The following is a 16,091-nucleotide window of genomic DNA, read 5'->3' on the forward strand; positions in this document are numbered from 1 at the left end:
ATGATGAGGATATGTGAAACGATGATATATATCATGATGAGTCAAAAAGGTTTTGAAATTGTTATTAATATATTATCCACCACCATCTGTTTGAAAGGATTTGATTATGGTGCTAAACATATTTTCAACTAATTTTTTAAAATTAACAAAGGTAGAAAAAAAATCTGATTTTAGTTTTAATGGATACAACCATGAGTATCTAGAAAAGTCATCAATAAACACTACATAATCCTTAAATCCATTGATTGAAACAAAAGGAGAAGTCCATACATCCAAATGAATTAATTGTAAAGGATAAGTTGACCTAGAACTAGACAAATTGAAGGGTAACTTATGACTTTTGTCGAGTGGACATGAGTGACAAAAGTCACTAGTTACAACACCATTGACAGGTAATTTATTCTTGGAAATTAAAGAATTCAAAACATGAGATGATAGATGACCTAATCTAGAGTGCCAAACATGATTGTACACCCTAGCACCTATGAATGCAAAGAGTCCTTTATTACATGATGAAACATTGGAAAAAGGGTAGAAACCATCTCTACTCGGGCCTTGGAAAAGCGTCTTCCTCGTGTGAAGGCAATTGTTAAGGCAATTGTTGAAACTTGAAAATAATAATTTTAACTTCGCAGGTGAGGAGGCGCGCATGGATTTTTGATAAAGTACTAATAAAAATTTCAATTTAGACCGTAATAAGCTAACATAGCACTAAAGTTTCCCAAGATGGGATGGATAATAGCCCATAACTTTATAGAAAGGTGATTTCTTAGTAGACTAGTAGCATAAGAGTGATTCACCATTGCAACAACTAATTCTCGTGTTAGATTCTCTCACCTTTATATCGTAATTAAAAATAATAAGTAATAACTTATAGCGTAGACGATAAATTTCCAATTACATAGGATTATTGCATTTTATTTGGTACAGAGGATAGGATTATTGTCTTTATGACAATATCTCCTAGGCTAAACATTGCTTTTACCCTTATTTGTTTTAGGCAAAAGGCCTTTGATTATAACAATCCAAATTGTCTCCTGGGCTCACTTGCAATATCTCACAGTACCTTCTGTAGAACCCGATCCGACTAGCAACCCTAGCATCCTGACCTTTGCCGCATTCAAGCCCTCCATTGATGATGTTGGTGATCACTCCATACCCAGGAACCCGACCCGCTGATGTGTCTGCACTAGATGGGCTCCACCTACCAGTGATTACATCATGGCTTGATGGCTTGTTTCCCTGTGGAGTCATCCAAAACCATATAGCTGTCCTGAATGATACAACCGGGTCTGTAGCCACTAGATCCGGGTTGTTTATCAGATCCTTTCCGATTGCTTGGCCCGCTTGACCATAGTTGTAGTTGCTAGAAAAGTCAACAAGTCAAAAAGCAAGTCAATCTCCCATCAACTAGTCAACAGACCAGAGCCAAGAAATAAATCTAGTAAATGGCACGTGGTGTTATATTGATCTTTGTTATCCAATTTTCTCCGGATTTTTCTTTTGTGAGAATATTGAGAATTGATGAATTGTGTCTGTTCATTATATATGGTGCGATCAATTTTCGTAAGGTACTGCTTGTTTTCAATTTTAAATTAAAAAATTTAAAATTATTTCTGATCGCACGATATATGATAAATGTACACAATGCATGGATCGTTAGATCCTCACAAAGAGGAATGGAGATTAACACAAGTGCCTTGAAAGATGACTTTTTACGCCCACTTTTCTTCTTTCCACACTTATTTATTTGACATTGTAGTATTGTGTTTTTACTATTTTCTCATTTAATTTATTTAATTTAAAATTTGAAAACAGAAAAATTGGCGTGCAAACATCAATTTGCGACACTAAAACATAAATTTATTGTCCTCTTCTAGTGGATAGGATGTTAGATTTCCACCAATATAGTCAGAGTTCGAAAACCTTTCATTCCCAAAATTCTTATAATAATTTTGAACCCTCTCCATCTCTTAATCATAATATATATATTTTTTTAAATAAATACAAATAAAAAACGTATATTAGAAACACCACATAGTGATTTTACCATCAAACCCTTTAAGAGAAAGGATCCTCATTTTTAACAAAATGGGGTTTAGTTGTGGGACTTACATCATATCGAATTTCAATGATCCGAACCGTCTATTTTGTAAATCTTGATTCATAGATCAGGCTTGGAAAAATTCAATTCAATCTGAAACTATTTGTCTATTTAATTATCACAATAAAATTTCACTAGTTTTCTTGGAATATAGTGTTCGTTAATTTCTTTGAACTCAATTAGATGCATCAAATATTTTTTATTTGACTAATATTTTGCAAAGATAATTTATGAGATGCAACTTAAAAAATAAATAATTCAAATCATTAAAATTCGAGATGTGAGCTACTTCCTTAAAAGCTCCCTTTTACTATTACACCCAAATGCTTTTCTTGACCCACTACCAAGTTGGCGCCTTTTTTGTTTTGTTTTGTTTTTTTTGTTTTTGTTTTTGTTTTTGTTTTTTTTTTTTTTGTGGGACAAGTAAGTTGGCGAATGCCTTGATGATAAAAGTTAAGAGAGACTTACTGGGTGAGTTGGATGGGTCCTCTGCCATAATATTTCTTGCCGGCAGCACATGGATATTGGTTGGACGGTGTACAATACACATCCTGGTTTTGCTCATTGACAAAGCAATATCCCCATGCATAAGGACCATCTGGTGCACTTGCCCATCCTCCTACATAATTAACATTGATGATTAAGCACAAAAATAATGTATAGTAAAGTTCTATAATATGAGCGCTGTTTGTTTATAACCATCCAAATGATGGGTTCAATTTTTTTTTAACAAATAGCCCGAATTCTTTTAAATTATGAAAGAAAAAGTTTGAACTTGAGTATATATAAGGAAGTACATTGATTTAGCCAACTTGAGATAACCATTACTAAACTAGTTTTATGATTTTATGACAATTTAAACACAGAAAACTAAACAAACAAAACAAACAAACATAACCGTTAGTTTAGTACTGACCAGTAGTCTCATGAGAGGTTTGAGCCAAAAAAGCAACCAGCTCCTTTTTGCGAGTAGCAACATCCCCAGTTGTGCCAAACCCATTAAAGGACCGGGCAGCAGCAATGAAAGCGTCATACTTGTAAAAACCATTACTAGGGCATCTCCCATCGTTTCGATACTTAAGCATTTGGTCGAAAACGGATGAGCTAATGAGGCTGCTGACGTCACCACCAACACCACTTGGGGTTGGGGTTGGAGTAGGTTTAGGGGTTGAGCTACACTGACTCTGGCAACCGGCTGCGCAGTAGTCAGATGTCGTGCCACACCACCCAAACTGGCTACAACACAGCCCATTTGGGCACACGGCACCACCAGCTTGACGCCCACATTGCTCTGCTGAGATCCCTAGCAGCAAACTTAGGGACAAAATGATAAGGGTTTGCAATTTCATTTTTTATTTTCAAGTGTTTGATAGTTTTTTTTTATCTATGAATTGGGTTTTAGAGGTGTGAGTAAATATATAGTGTTTGTGGAGCAGTCTCGTTTGACTAATCGCTCAATTGGGTTTTTGGGTACAAGTTTCTTCTTGATTGATCAAGTGCCCTATTTTAAATGCCGTCCTGTTGTGGAACTAGCCGAAAAAGTTGACGTTGAATTTTGGGAGGATATGCTAGCGCAGACCTAAGGATAATTGATTACTGATCGACTACTTCATCTCTTATCCACTTCCCCCTAAAACACGTCAATAGATAAAAGATTATCGAATTCAAGGAAAAGGGTAAGTAATTGGACAGACCTAAAATTGCAGCTCGGGTACTTTGGGGAGGTGTAGTCAAACTCGGATTTGAGAGGATTTTAAAAGATTTTAAAATCCTAATGTAGTCAATTACAAGATTTTAAAGGATTTTAGAATCCATTCAAATCTAGGTGTAATCAATTAAAAGATTTTAAAGGATTTTAAAATCCATCCAAATCCAAGTGTATTAAAAAAATTAAGATTTTGGAGGATTTCAATAAACTGTGGATTTTGTGGGATTTAAAGGCTAGAAGTATATATAACCAAGATTAAAAAGAATCCAACCTCATCCCCTATAATTTCAAATCCTTTTCCATCTTCCCCTGCTGTTGTCCATCGGTGTGCTTGTTCTGATTCCCTTCCCAACGATCTGATCACCAGCATCGTGATCAGACAAATTCACCACCATCTCGCACCTTTCTTGAACGTCCTGACTAACCCAGATCTTGAGTTCTCCTCCTGCACCTCCATCCAGAAGCCCATATTTGAATATGTTGCTTAACCCATTCAATTTGCCGCTGCTGTACCCTCTGCCTTAGAACCACTCTCTTGCTGCTGTTTGTTCGCACCGTTGCGGCACCAATGCACCACACACCTCCAATTTGATTTGATTTTGTATTGTCAGTCCAGAAAGAAGAAGAAAAAACAAGAAAAAAAGAAGAAAAAAGAATATAAAAAATCCACCACAATCCACCAAAATCTACAAACTAAATCCATTCAAATTCTTTAAAATCCATATGAATTTTGTAGGAGTCTTAAATCCTCCTAAATCTTATCAAATCTATCACTTTTAAAATCCTTTAAAATCTTAGTTTGACTACACCCCCTTAGTTTGAATCTCACCTCATCAATTCAAAGTTTTGAATAGGAACTTTAGGGAAAAACATCATGCACTAAACTCTCTCCATTATCTTCACAGAGAATGTTCATGATGACTTATAAGAAATGAAAATAACTATTAAGTGTTAGAATGTAATTGAACAGCTATCATAATCTTGGATGTACATGTGTTACAATCTTGTGTCATTTGGTAGTTAGAGGATTACTTAGTCATTAAGTTTTCTATTTCTATATATAGCTAGAAAGATAACAGTTGTAACTAATCTTTCACATTGTAATGAAATCAGTTTATATTCTTTCTCTCTCTAAACTTTTCTCTCAATTTCCTCTTTGCTTAATCTTCCGCTAGTTTGTTAAGATGGTACCGAGAGCTTAGGTTTTTGAGGATTCTAAGCTTAGGGGAGAGAATTGGTAAAGATCTAGAGTCTCGCTGAAAGTTTCTGCAAGTTCGCATAGTTTCTGCAAGTTTGCATCTCTTTTTCTACAACAATGGTGGTGATCAGTATTAATGGCAGTGATCGATGACAGAAATTAGGTTTTTCTTTCCAAAATTATTTTGCTTTATTTACGATTGAAGTTGTAGTTGTAGATTTGAAACTTGTTGCAATTTTAAGGCTCGAAGCCCCTAGTAGTTGAGTTTTTGAAGATTCTTGAAATTTTTGGCATGAAGCTATATAAATTTTGTTTGTGAAAATTTTTCTATCTATGAATTGTTTCAATTGGTGATTAGAAGAAGAAATTGAGCACGATGCTTGGATTTGTCCAAACCTTGAAAATTGATAAAATTAGGGCACAAAGCTCTTTTGATTGAAGATTTTGAGCCGAAGCTATCTGCATTGTTGAAGATTGTGAATTGTTGTGTTGCACGAAGCCTATTCCTGCTGATTTCTTCTCTAATTCAACATTATATTGTGATTGTTGCTATGACGTCTACACCTTTGAAGATTGATGGATTACTTGGGACACTTACTCTGCGATTACAAGACGATAACTTCGCTAAGTGGTCATTTTAGTTTCGTTCTGTATTAGAAGGTTATGATTTGTTTGATTACTTTGATGGTACCAATGTATGTCCTCCCAAATATGTGATTTCACTTGACAATAGTGTTACTAAGGAGATTACTGATGCATACAGACAATGGATTAAGACAGATAAGGCTTTACTAAGTCTTCTAATTGTAACATTGGGGGATGAAGCGATTGAATATGTAGTCGGGAGTAAAACAGCTTATGAAGCTTGGACACACTTGTGTGATTGCTATGCAACTGTCTCACGGCAAGAATTAATCATTTGAAGATTGAACGTTGCACCATAAAAAAAAAGGACCGATTTCATTGAAAAATATATTCGGAGACTTAAGTATCTTAAAGATCAGTTGCTTGTTGCAGGGGAAAGCATTTCTGAGAATGATTAGATTATGGTTGCATTAGCCGGCTTACCTGCAGAATACAACATGATTAGAACTGTCATTGTAACCCGAGAATCACCTATTACTCTTAAAGAATTTTGTGCACAGCTACTAAGTGCTAAGAAGACTGCAGAAGAATCACTTCATTATGTTCAATTTCCAATGTCAGGGATGTACTGTGAATGAGAGTCCTCCAATAGTGGAAATCAGAGACAATTTTATCAAGGATAATCCTCCAACATTGGAGCAAATAGACAGTTCTATCAGGGTGATTCTTCAACTCAGAATGGTTATAATTTCAATGGAAATGTTGGATTTGTAGGTCGGTAAGAAAGACCTCCAGGAAATAATTACAATGATAATAATGGGAACAACTATAATGGCAATTTTGGTGGCAATAGAAATTTTGGGGGTTTTAATGGTCCAAGGAACAACAATAGACCTCGAAATAATGGAAGTTATAATGGTGGTAATCGAAACAATGGAGGGTTTTTTGGTTCCTCAGGTAGTTATCAATCTAAGAATGGTTCATTTGGTGGAGGTTCATTTGGGAATTCTTGGTCTAATTGGAATGGCAATACTGGTCAGAAGTCTAATATCATACCTGAGTGTCAAATTTGTAATAAATGTGGACATACTACATCAAACTGTTTTTACATAAATGAGCAACAACCTATCTCTGGTGGTTCTATTCCAGAGTGTCAAATTTATGGAAAACAGGGTCACATAGCACTCAATTGTTATCACATAAGTAACTATGTGTTTCAAGGTGCTAATCCAGCTCCATCACTCATTGCAATGGATGCAAGTGCATCTTCTGAATTCAATGCTAATCAAGCATGGATCATGAACATAGGTGCTATACACCATATGACAGGAGATATGGTAGACTTAAACATAGTTACACCTTTTGAGGAAGATCAAAAAATCATAGTGGGAAATGGAGAGTGTCTTCTAGTGAAAAATAATGGTTCAAATTCTATTTCCACTACTTCTAAACCATTGCATTTGTTAACTATCTCACATGTTCCTCATTTAACTGCAAGTTTATTGTCAGTTTATCCATATGCAAAGAGAATAATTGCTATGTAATTCTTGATGAGTTTGGTTTTTGGGTACAGGACAAGGCAACAAAGACAATATTAACGAGAGGAAGGAGTAATGGCGGGCTTGTATTACATTCCAAAACAGATGTTTTTCAACTACAATAAGTTGCTGTAGACACCACCAGCTGCTTTTCTCGGGCAAGTGATCAAGGCTTCAATGTGGCAACATAGACTAGGCCATCCTAGTAATGAGATCTTACATAGTATGCTTTCTCTATCCAATATTTCCTATAAGGCTGATGTAGACAAACATGTGTGTAAATTATGTCTCAGTGGCAAGATGTCTAGACAAATGTTTTCTTTCAGTTCACATGTGTCTGTAAAACCCTTTGAAAGAATAAGTAGTGATGTTTGGGGGCCATCAACAGTTGTATTAGTTGAGGGATATAAATACTATGTTAGTTTCATTGATGATTTCTCTAGATTTACATAGATTTTTCCCTTGTGCTATAAATCTCAAGTTCAATCTATATTTGAGACTTTTATGCTTTCATTAAGAACCATTTCCAAGAAAATGTGAAGTATTTTCAATCTGATGGTGGTGGTGAGTATATGAGTCTGAAGTTCAAGAATTTTCTGCCCTTCAATGGCATTCCACATTTAGTCTCTTGTGCTTACACTCCTCATCAAAATGGAGTGGCTGAGAGAAAGCATAGGCATGCTATAGAAACTATTGCTACTCTATTAACTACTGCTCATTTGCCACATAACTTTTGGTTTCATGTTGTGTTTCTCATTAATAGAATGCCTTGTAATGGTTTAGGCATGTAGTCTCTATTTCTTAAGTTGTTTGAGGTTCATCCAAAGTTAAAAGGTCTTTAAATTTTTGGTACAACAGTTTATCCCTATCTGAAGCCCTATACTTCTAGCAAATTGGATGCTAGAACTGATCAATGTATATTTTTAGGTTATGCTTTAGGTTATGAAGGAATTGTGTGCTATCATAGAGATAAAAAGAAGTTATTCATCTCCAGACATGTAGTTCATGATAAAACAGTTTTTCCATTTATTAGTGCTCTTAAAGTATCATTTATTTCAAAGCAATCTTATTCCTCTGTGAAACATCCTACTCTAGTTCCTATTGTTGTACCATATTTCAATGGTTCACAGCAGTCTCATGATAGAAATAGTAGTTTAGTTTCACTCACAGATCATGATGCTAGTTTGAGTTTTTCAGCTTCTGCACAACATAGGGATTTTGAGTTATCTTCACCAGGGTCATCTTCTTCTGGGAATATGGAAAATAGTTTTGGTACCGGTTCTACAATACAAGCATCTCCACAACTTACTCCTCCTTTCTCTCCAAGTAGTTTTGGTACTGATATATATGTATGTATGTATGTATGTGTGTATGTCTGTATGTATGTATGTGTGTGTGTGTGTGTGTGTGTGTGTGTGTGTGTGTGTGTGTGTGTGTGTGTGTGCGTATGTATCTGGTCATGGTTCTATAAGGTCGAATATGTATTACGTGTAATGGGGTTTATACTTATAGTGAGCCAACCCATTAATACTTACATATCTCAAAGCAAGAAAATCCGATTGTCACAAGTCCCAACTCCCAAGTGCTGACAGGTTGAATTCCCATTATCGTCCATTTCCTTGTGTCTGTGAAGAACTTCCAGATTAATAGGAAGGAAACTTAATCGGAATGAAATGAATCAGAATTTGTTTCTATGATAAATCGGTATAAACATCAACAACTTCAAATTGGATTACTTTCTCCTGAAGCAGGTTCAAAAGATCACTCGTATTGAGTTTTCACTATCATTTTTATATATTAGCATAACAGGGAATTCAGCAAAAACAAGTGGATGGTTGAAACATGAACATATATAAAGGATTAGTAATGGAGATTATGCAAATTCTCCAAAAGGACATTTTTACATAATATACAAACAAAGAACACTAATTGGGACCTTAAGTTGGTAGAAATGATCAGGCAGTACTTTCCATGACAGGATTCCAATTCAGAGTATACTCCTATCCACCAATTTAATAAATAACTATTCGAAATCATAACATCCATGGAGGGATTGAATAAAATGAAAGCTTGAAGAAGAAGGAAATGGATATGCTTGTATTTCTCAGAAACAGTAGTTATTACAATTATATTCTTAGTTAAAGAATTATTTGTAGTTTTATTACATTGCTTAAGAATGAAGCTACACCACTAACACATAACCAACTAATAGTAATGATATGGCAAGCTGACGGGCATCTTGTATTTAATACGGAGTCTAAAATGGAGTAACCCAGTTAAATTTTATTCTTACCATCTAATTGTATCATCTGGCTGACAGAGATGAGACTCATATACAGTGACGGACCCTACCTCTATTAGAGAGATGGTACAAAAGATGGTATAAGTAGATGACAAGTGTAGCACTACTCGTTTAAGATTGAAACAATGTAAAATTCAAACCAAGAATTCCTTTCGTTAAAACATCAGCCACCTGTTCTTGTGTTGGAACATATTGACTTCCCTCACATTTTTGTACTATTTCTCATAGGAATTATTATTGATATTCCACAATTCTCATTTTACAATCTAAACTTTCTATAATTAGAAAGAAAAAATACATTTGTGAGAAGTGTAGAATGAGATATTTAAAGTGGAATAATTATTCCCTTTCTCACAAAATGAAAGTCAGTTTCCAAGAGTTTAATTCTAGAATTAATGTTGCACAAGATTTAAACACAGAGCCATAACACGTGTCATATTATAAAGGATGGTCTATCCACACACCATCTTTTACCTCCCACACATACCCCGTCAACTTTTGTCCTTTGATCATTTTCAATTCGTTCGTCCGATAGCCGAAAATTGAGAGTGGTCCGTGAAAGGTAAAAATGGGCACGTGGATAACACCACCTTATTACAAAACGTGTCATAGTTTATACGCACTTTAAAGTAAAAACTTGTTTTCTTACTCGTACAATAGACCTAGGCTGAGTATATATACCACGTGGTGTTGTTTATAGTAATTACATGGGATCAAGTAAATTTTCCAACTATAGCAGTTGTACATGGGATCAAGTAATTGCAAATATAAAGAGATCATTAATACTAATTTTTGAAGAGCAAAGAGTGCTTAGAGATCATCAACTACGTATGACTGCATTATGCTTTCGTGCTTATCTGGATTACTCTCATACTTTATTTAATTATTTGTTTATAGTCCGAGTCAGACTCATGGAGACTGGGGAGAAGCATGTGTACATGAAGTCATCCAACATTATGTGTGGAAGAGTCCTATATATATTGTGGTTTTGTACTTAGCTAGGCAAGCCAGATAGAGACGTAGCAATAATGAATAAGGCTAGTCTTGTCCAGTGCTCCGCAAACTACATACCCTTGTCGCCTATAAGCTTCTTAGAGCGAGCTGCTGTTGTCCATGGCGATAAGATTTCGATCGTTTACGGGGGAGTGAGATTTTCATGGCAGCAGACGCTTGTAAGATGTCTCAAGGTCGCCTCAGCTTTCGTCCACTTAGGCATATCTCGCCATGATGTTGTAAGTAGCATATTTCTAATATTTTATGACATGAGTATACATAGGGATTTCACTGTATTTGATTTCATTATATTTTTAGTTTCAAGCATTGTCATTCTAGTTTGTATATGATTTTAGTGTTAAAGTAAAAAATTTGGATGTTACATATATACGAATATATCTTTATATGAGTATCTTACTCATCATTCAGTAAGAAGACAATTTTCTTTTGTTACAAGTAGTGTTTGGTTTTTTCAACATAAACTTGTACCTCAAGGTCTTCTAACAATTAAGATCACATTACATTTTGTTTTGAGTTTCATGGAAATTTGATCATCAATATACGCCATGGCGATGGAGATCGATCTAACTTGCTAGCTAGCTCACGGCTAGCTAGTCACCAACGACTCCGACTGTAGTAAGTCAACGGTGGACTCAATATTATAAGACCGATCTCAACGATGGACTCAATATTAAAAGACAAATTAGTTAATCAATTTTGTAAGTCAATGGTGGTCATTTTTCGTAAGTCGATGGTGCCAAATGACCAAGTCGCAACTTGATCATGCATCTTGGCGTGGATGCTGGGTCAAATGGACAACGCCCACGATGAACCAAGATCGTGGAACCACCAAAGTAACATGCATGGTGAATCATCTGCCAATCTATGCATTAGTCGACTTATATATATATATATATATATATATATATATATTATTTTTAAAGCTTTTTAGTTAAAATGCTTTTTGATATTGGCATAACTTTTCATTTTAGTTCTTAACCATGAAAATCAATATAAGTATTCTCTGAGTTTGTCTACCGTAAATCATTTTGGTCATTCCATGAAAAATCTGTCAATATCCTCATTAAATTGTCACGTGAACGACTACGTGACTATATTTTAAGGGTATTTTCATCAAACCAACTCCTTTACTTAATGAGGATATTGATTGATTTTTCACGGAATGATCAAAATGATATACGATGGACAAACTCAGAGACCACTTCTATCAATTTTCATTGTCAGATACCAAAACAAAGAGTTATGCACATCTCAAAAACCATTTTGACTAAAAAGGTTTTTTTAAATAAAACTACACATCCCATTTCAGTTAATATAAAACACTTGCTAGCTAATAGGTTAGAAACAACTCTACGTACGCTTATATATATATATATATATATATATATATATGTGTGTGTGTGTGTGTGTGTGTGTATTTGTTTCTTGATTGTTCTTTACTAAGGGTATCTCAAATTTGAAATGAAAGTTTTGTATATAAATTGCTTAAAAATATGGAGTCTCTTTCTCTCTATTATCAGATGTCATCATCTTAGGGAGGGTTGCAATGTCAGCTATCCTGATAAGTAATTCGTTATAGTTTGTTGAGTTCTTAGTAAAGACTTAATGCCCGTTTGGAGTTGCTTTTCTGCGTCAACTTTTGTTTTTTTTTTTTTTTTTTTTCAAATTTCTTGATAGCTATTAAACTCTCTCTAGAGTCTTATGATTGCTTTGAATATACAATCTATACATGTGTGTGTGTGTGTGTGTGTGTGTGTGTGTGTGTGTATAGCTTGAGCAAGCTAGTTTTCGTAGTCGCTAAAGAATAAGATTGTATTTGATCATAAAGAAATATGAGAAACAGAAAAGCTCTCAATTCGTCTTCTTTCATTTCTTTCGTTTCGACCATTTAGTTCCAATTCAATTACAACCTCTCACCCATTATTAATTGATTAATTTTAGGTTAAATGTTCAGTTCAAGTGTATCATAGGACTCTTAAGTTGTTGCATGTAGAGAATTATGTGTAGAATCCTCATGTACTCACATGTTTTCCTAACATGTACTGATATATGCTAGTTTATGCTCCGTTATTGAAATTGATTCGTGCATGAGTAGATGTTTGTTGTGTATTGCTAATTTTATTCCCATTTGTAGATTTAATTTGTGCGTTGTATGTGTGTTTATTTTCATCTTCAGACCTCACTAGGCCGACAAAGATAAATGATAGATAAAACCGCAAAAACCCTTCCACTAACTTATTGAGAATAAGAATTCAATGGAAACACAAACACTTTGAGTCTTGACCAAACCGACTAAAATCCAAAAAGCTTACGTTGCATGCGATACACGTATTCACGCACTTCCAAAATACAGGGGTCTCAGACTCTCAGTTCTCAAACTTTCTCTCATATTCTACTGGTCCTGTTTAAAAATTAGCATGTTGCTAAGGCTATATATATGTGTGTGTGTATGAGGCAGCACATCGACCAGAACCAGTGACATAACTACTGTGAAATACATAATCAAAACTTCTCAGTATCATATAATAAACCGAATTGGAGAAAGAAAAATCTCCACTTATAATCTTTAGTAGTTGGAAACAGTCATAAGCCATTTTAACATATAAGATAATTTAAGATCATCTTGTTTTATTCTTTCCTTGTTAATTAATTTGAAGTGGGATTATGTCAAAAGCTAATCACTTTTGTGTTGATGGGCTCTTAATTAGGAATATTAATGTAAACGTTTGAATTGTACTGTAATATATAGAGGGTACTACATCAAACTCAAAGTAGTACACAGACCCAAAGTCAACAGAAAAAGCTTGCATATCCTTGTTAATATACACTAGTTGTCTCCGTCTCCTGATCACAATCTTGAAAAGAACTTGAATACAGATTCCGGTAATTAATATAATACTTATTCAAAGCATAATCAAGAAAAAAAAAATATATATCTCAACTGTAGAATACACATGTTTTTGTTCTCTCTCACATACCATGATAGAAAAAATCTGTGTGCGCAAATCCAACTAAGTGTTTTTTATTGCACAACTGATCACTTGGATATATAAACTAATCACGTGTTCTAAATACCTATGTAGCACCTTAGTATTGGATCAAGAAATAGCAAAAAGTTCTTACCCGCTACATAAGATACGGTGATTTTTGTATAGCAGGATGAGCCAACACTCGACCTGATTACCTAAAACAGTGTGTGTGTGTGTGTGTGTGTGTGTGTGTGTAATGTAACAGTAACTGCGAATCAGTTAAAATTTTTAAATTTCTTCCCTGACCAGGTTGCAGCTTTTGCACCAAACATCCCAGCACTCTATGAGTTACATTTCAGCATTCCAATGGCTGGAGCAGTCCTTTGTGCACTTAACATTAGGCTGCACGCACCCGCATTAGCTTCGATATTACAACAATTGGAAGCCAAAGCCATTCTTGTAGATCATCAGTACCTTGAAGTTGTCCTCCAAGCACTTGACATTTTGTCCCAATCAAACTCCAACTCCAAGCCACCTCTCCTCATTCTAATCCCAGAATGTGACCAATCATCATCATCTTCCCATACTGATCTTGATCTTCCATCAGGTGCCCTAAATTACAATGACCTACAGGAATCAGCAGAACTTGGTTTTCAGATTCTCAAACCCAACAATGAGTGTGACCCGATTTCAGTGAGTTACACTTCTGGGTCAACAGGTAATCCCAAAGGAGTTGTGTACAGCCACAGAGCTGTGTACCTGAATTCACTGGGAGCAATTTTTCAGAGTGACATGAGAAAAATGCCTGTTTTTCTATGGACGGTCGAAATGTTTCGGTGTAATGGGTGGTGCTTCCCTTGGGCTGTTGCTGCTCTTGGTGGCACCAATATCTGCCTAAGAAGTGTCTCAGCCAAAGCCATTTTTGAAGCAATTGATCTTCACAAGGTAACACACTTATGTGGTGCACCCTCTATATTAAACATTCTAGCAGATGCCTCAGAAAATGATCAAACTAGGGTTACAAAATCAAGGGTGGAGATTATTGTTGCTGGTGCATTGCCAGCACCGGAGATTCTGATCAAGGTTACAGAATTAGGGTTTAATGTGAGCCATGGATATGGCATGACTGAGGCTCTTGGACCGGCAATTGTCACACCATGCAAACCCAAGTTGGAATCTCAGTACAATCTAATGATGGAAGGTGTTGATGTGAAGGATCTGAACAGTATGGAGAGTGTGCCATATGATGGAAAAACAATGGGGGAGATTATGTTAAGAGGCAACACTTTGATGTTAGGATATCTGAAAAACTCAAACCCTAATCATGAAGTTTTCAAGGGCGGATGGTATAGGACTGGTGATCTGGCAGTTCGGCATTCAGATGGGTACATTCAGATGAAAGATAGGGCAAGGGACATTATAATTTCTGGTGGGGAGTCTATAAGCACACTTGAGGTGGAGGCAGTTTTGCTAACTCATCCACAAGTTTTGGAGGCTGCTGTTGTGGGGAAACATGATGAGGTTTTGGGGGAGACACCTTGTGCTTTTGTGAAGTTGAAGGAGGGTTTTGGTGGTGGTGGTGAAGAAAGTTGTAAAGAGATTGTGATGTTTTGTGAGGAGAAATTGCCTGTTTTTATGGTTCCACAAGCTTTCGTGTTTGGGGATTTGCCTAATTCTACTGGGAGGGTACAAAAGTTTGTTCTAAAGAAGAAGGCCAATCTTGTGGGAAGCCAAGAATAAGATGCCTAATCTCTTCTACGGGCACTTACAATTCGCAAACAGGTTTGTTGTAGACTCTTTGTTATATATGCATGAAGCTTCAAGAATATGGGATATGAATGATTTGTGTTCGGGCAAAGATTTCTCTGGAGAATGCTCTTTGGACCTCAGCACAGCTCCCCAAGGGATTGCCACTTTGGATGTGTAATCAGGTTCTTAATTGTTGATGTGCTACAAGAGGAGAACAAAGTTAGTTCTGAAAGGTGCATTTGTGGGGCCTTAGGTGTACGCCTTGAGGCTCGCAATCAAAACTAACTAAGTGCTTAGGTGTGTCACTACTATCTTAGTATAGCAGATGTTGAATAAGTGTGTTTTAAGTTGATTACTTGCACCCCAAGTTACTCAAACTTATTGTTATCAAAGGATTATCACAGATGGGTTAAGTCTGTATTAAGTTCTTTTTCTTGCCTTGTAAACAAGAACTTTTAGTTCATGGTCTTATATGTTTGAATGAAGGGAGTTCAGAGCCCCTTAAGTCATGTGTTTGGTTCCAAATTACTTTTAATGAAAATATATTCATCAAGCTAACCAGATCCAGATACAAATGAGACTCTTAAAACAGAAAAACAGGTGGAAACAACTTGAATACATGCTAGATAATGCATTAAGCAATAGATATACTAATTTAGAAAGTAAACAAAGAGCTTCAGGAAAATATTTAACCTTGTTTGGGAAGGTTGAACTTCTCGCAGTCACTTCTCTTTGAATTTACAGGGTTTATATGCTAAAAAAGGATGGATGGTAAATAAGTTTACACAAGGGAATCGATACTACAACACTAAGGGAGGTAGCAAAGCTTTTATACTAGACAAGAGATAGCTTTTTCAGAGAATTATCGCTAAAAATGACTGAACCTAGGTTAATTTCAGCTTTTGGATGCAAATCTGGCTTGAG

The 16,091-nt window shown here is 35.6% G+C and overlaps 2 protein-coding genes and 1 pseudogene across 2 annotated transcripts; 2 read left to right on the forward strand and 1 right to left on the reverse strand.

Moving 5' to 3' along the window:
• Positions 1 to 879: 879 nt before the first annotated feature.
• On the reverse strand, positions 880 to 3,573 carry LOC137735016 (endochitinase-like). The gene is made up of 3 exons (XM_068474373.2): positions 3,021 to 3,573; positions 2,573 to 2,723; positions 880 to 1,366 (listed from the first exon to the last, which is right to left on the reverse strand). Exons 1-3 carry the CDS (start codon positions 3,451 to 3,453, stop codon positions 997 to 999), a joined length of 954 nt encoding a protein of 317 aa, XP_068330474.2. The 5' UTR covers positions 3,454 to 3,573; the 3' UTR covers positions 880 to 996.
• Positions 3,574 to 5,694: 2,121 nt separating this feature from the next.
• On the forward strand, positions 5,695 to 7,564 carry LOC148690816 (uncharacterized; annotated as a pseudogene).
• Positions 7,565 to 10,445: 2,881 nt separating this feature from the next.
• Positions 10,446 to 15,722, forward strand: LOC137729127 (putative CoA ligase CCL13). Its single transcript, XM_068467970.2, has 2 exons — positions 10,446 to 10,667; positions 13,728 to 15,722. The coding sequence occupies exons 1-2, from the start codon at positions 10,464 to 10,466 to the stop codon at positions 15,156 to 15,158; spliced, it is 1,635 nt and encodes a 544-aa protein (XP_068324071.2). The 5' UTR covers positions 10,446 to 10,463; the 3' UTR covers positions 15,159 to 15,722.
• The last annotated feature ends 369 nt before the right edge of the window (positions 15,723 to 16,091 follow it).

The sequence above is a fragment of the Pyrus communis genome, chromosome 15 (genome assembly GCF_041283825.1).
Source record: "Pyrus communis isolate YQ-2024b chromosome 15, ASM4128382v1, whole genome shotgun sequence".
Classification (NCBI taxonomy): Eukaryota; Viridiplantae; Streptophyta; class Magnoliopsida; order Rosales; family Rosaceae; genus Pyrus; species Pyrus communis.

Bases quoted from the DNA above. Each gene is read 5' to 3' on its own strand.
- LOC137735016 (XM_068474373.2), bottom strand. From the start codon at position 3,453: ATGAAATTGCAAACCCTTATCATTTTGTCCCTAAGTTTGCTGCTAGGG. The intron at 2,724-3,020 runs GTCAGTACTAAA...TTAATTATGTAG, and splicing joins AACCTCTCATGAGACTACTG to GAGGATGGGCAAGTGCACCA. The intron at 1,367-2,572 runs GTAAGTCTCTCT...TGACTTTTCTAG, and splicing joins GGACCCATCCAACTCACCCA to CAACTACAACTATGGTCAAG.
- LOC137729127 (XM_068467970.2), top strand. From the start codon at position 10,464: ATGAATAAGGCTAGTCTTGTCCAGTGCTCCGCAAACTACATACCCTTG. The intron at 10,668-13,727 runs GTAAGTAGCATA...TTCCCTGACCAG, and splicing joins GCATATCTCGCCATGATGTT to GTTGCAGCTTTTGCACCAAA.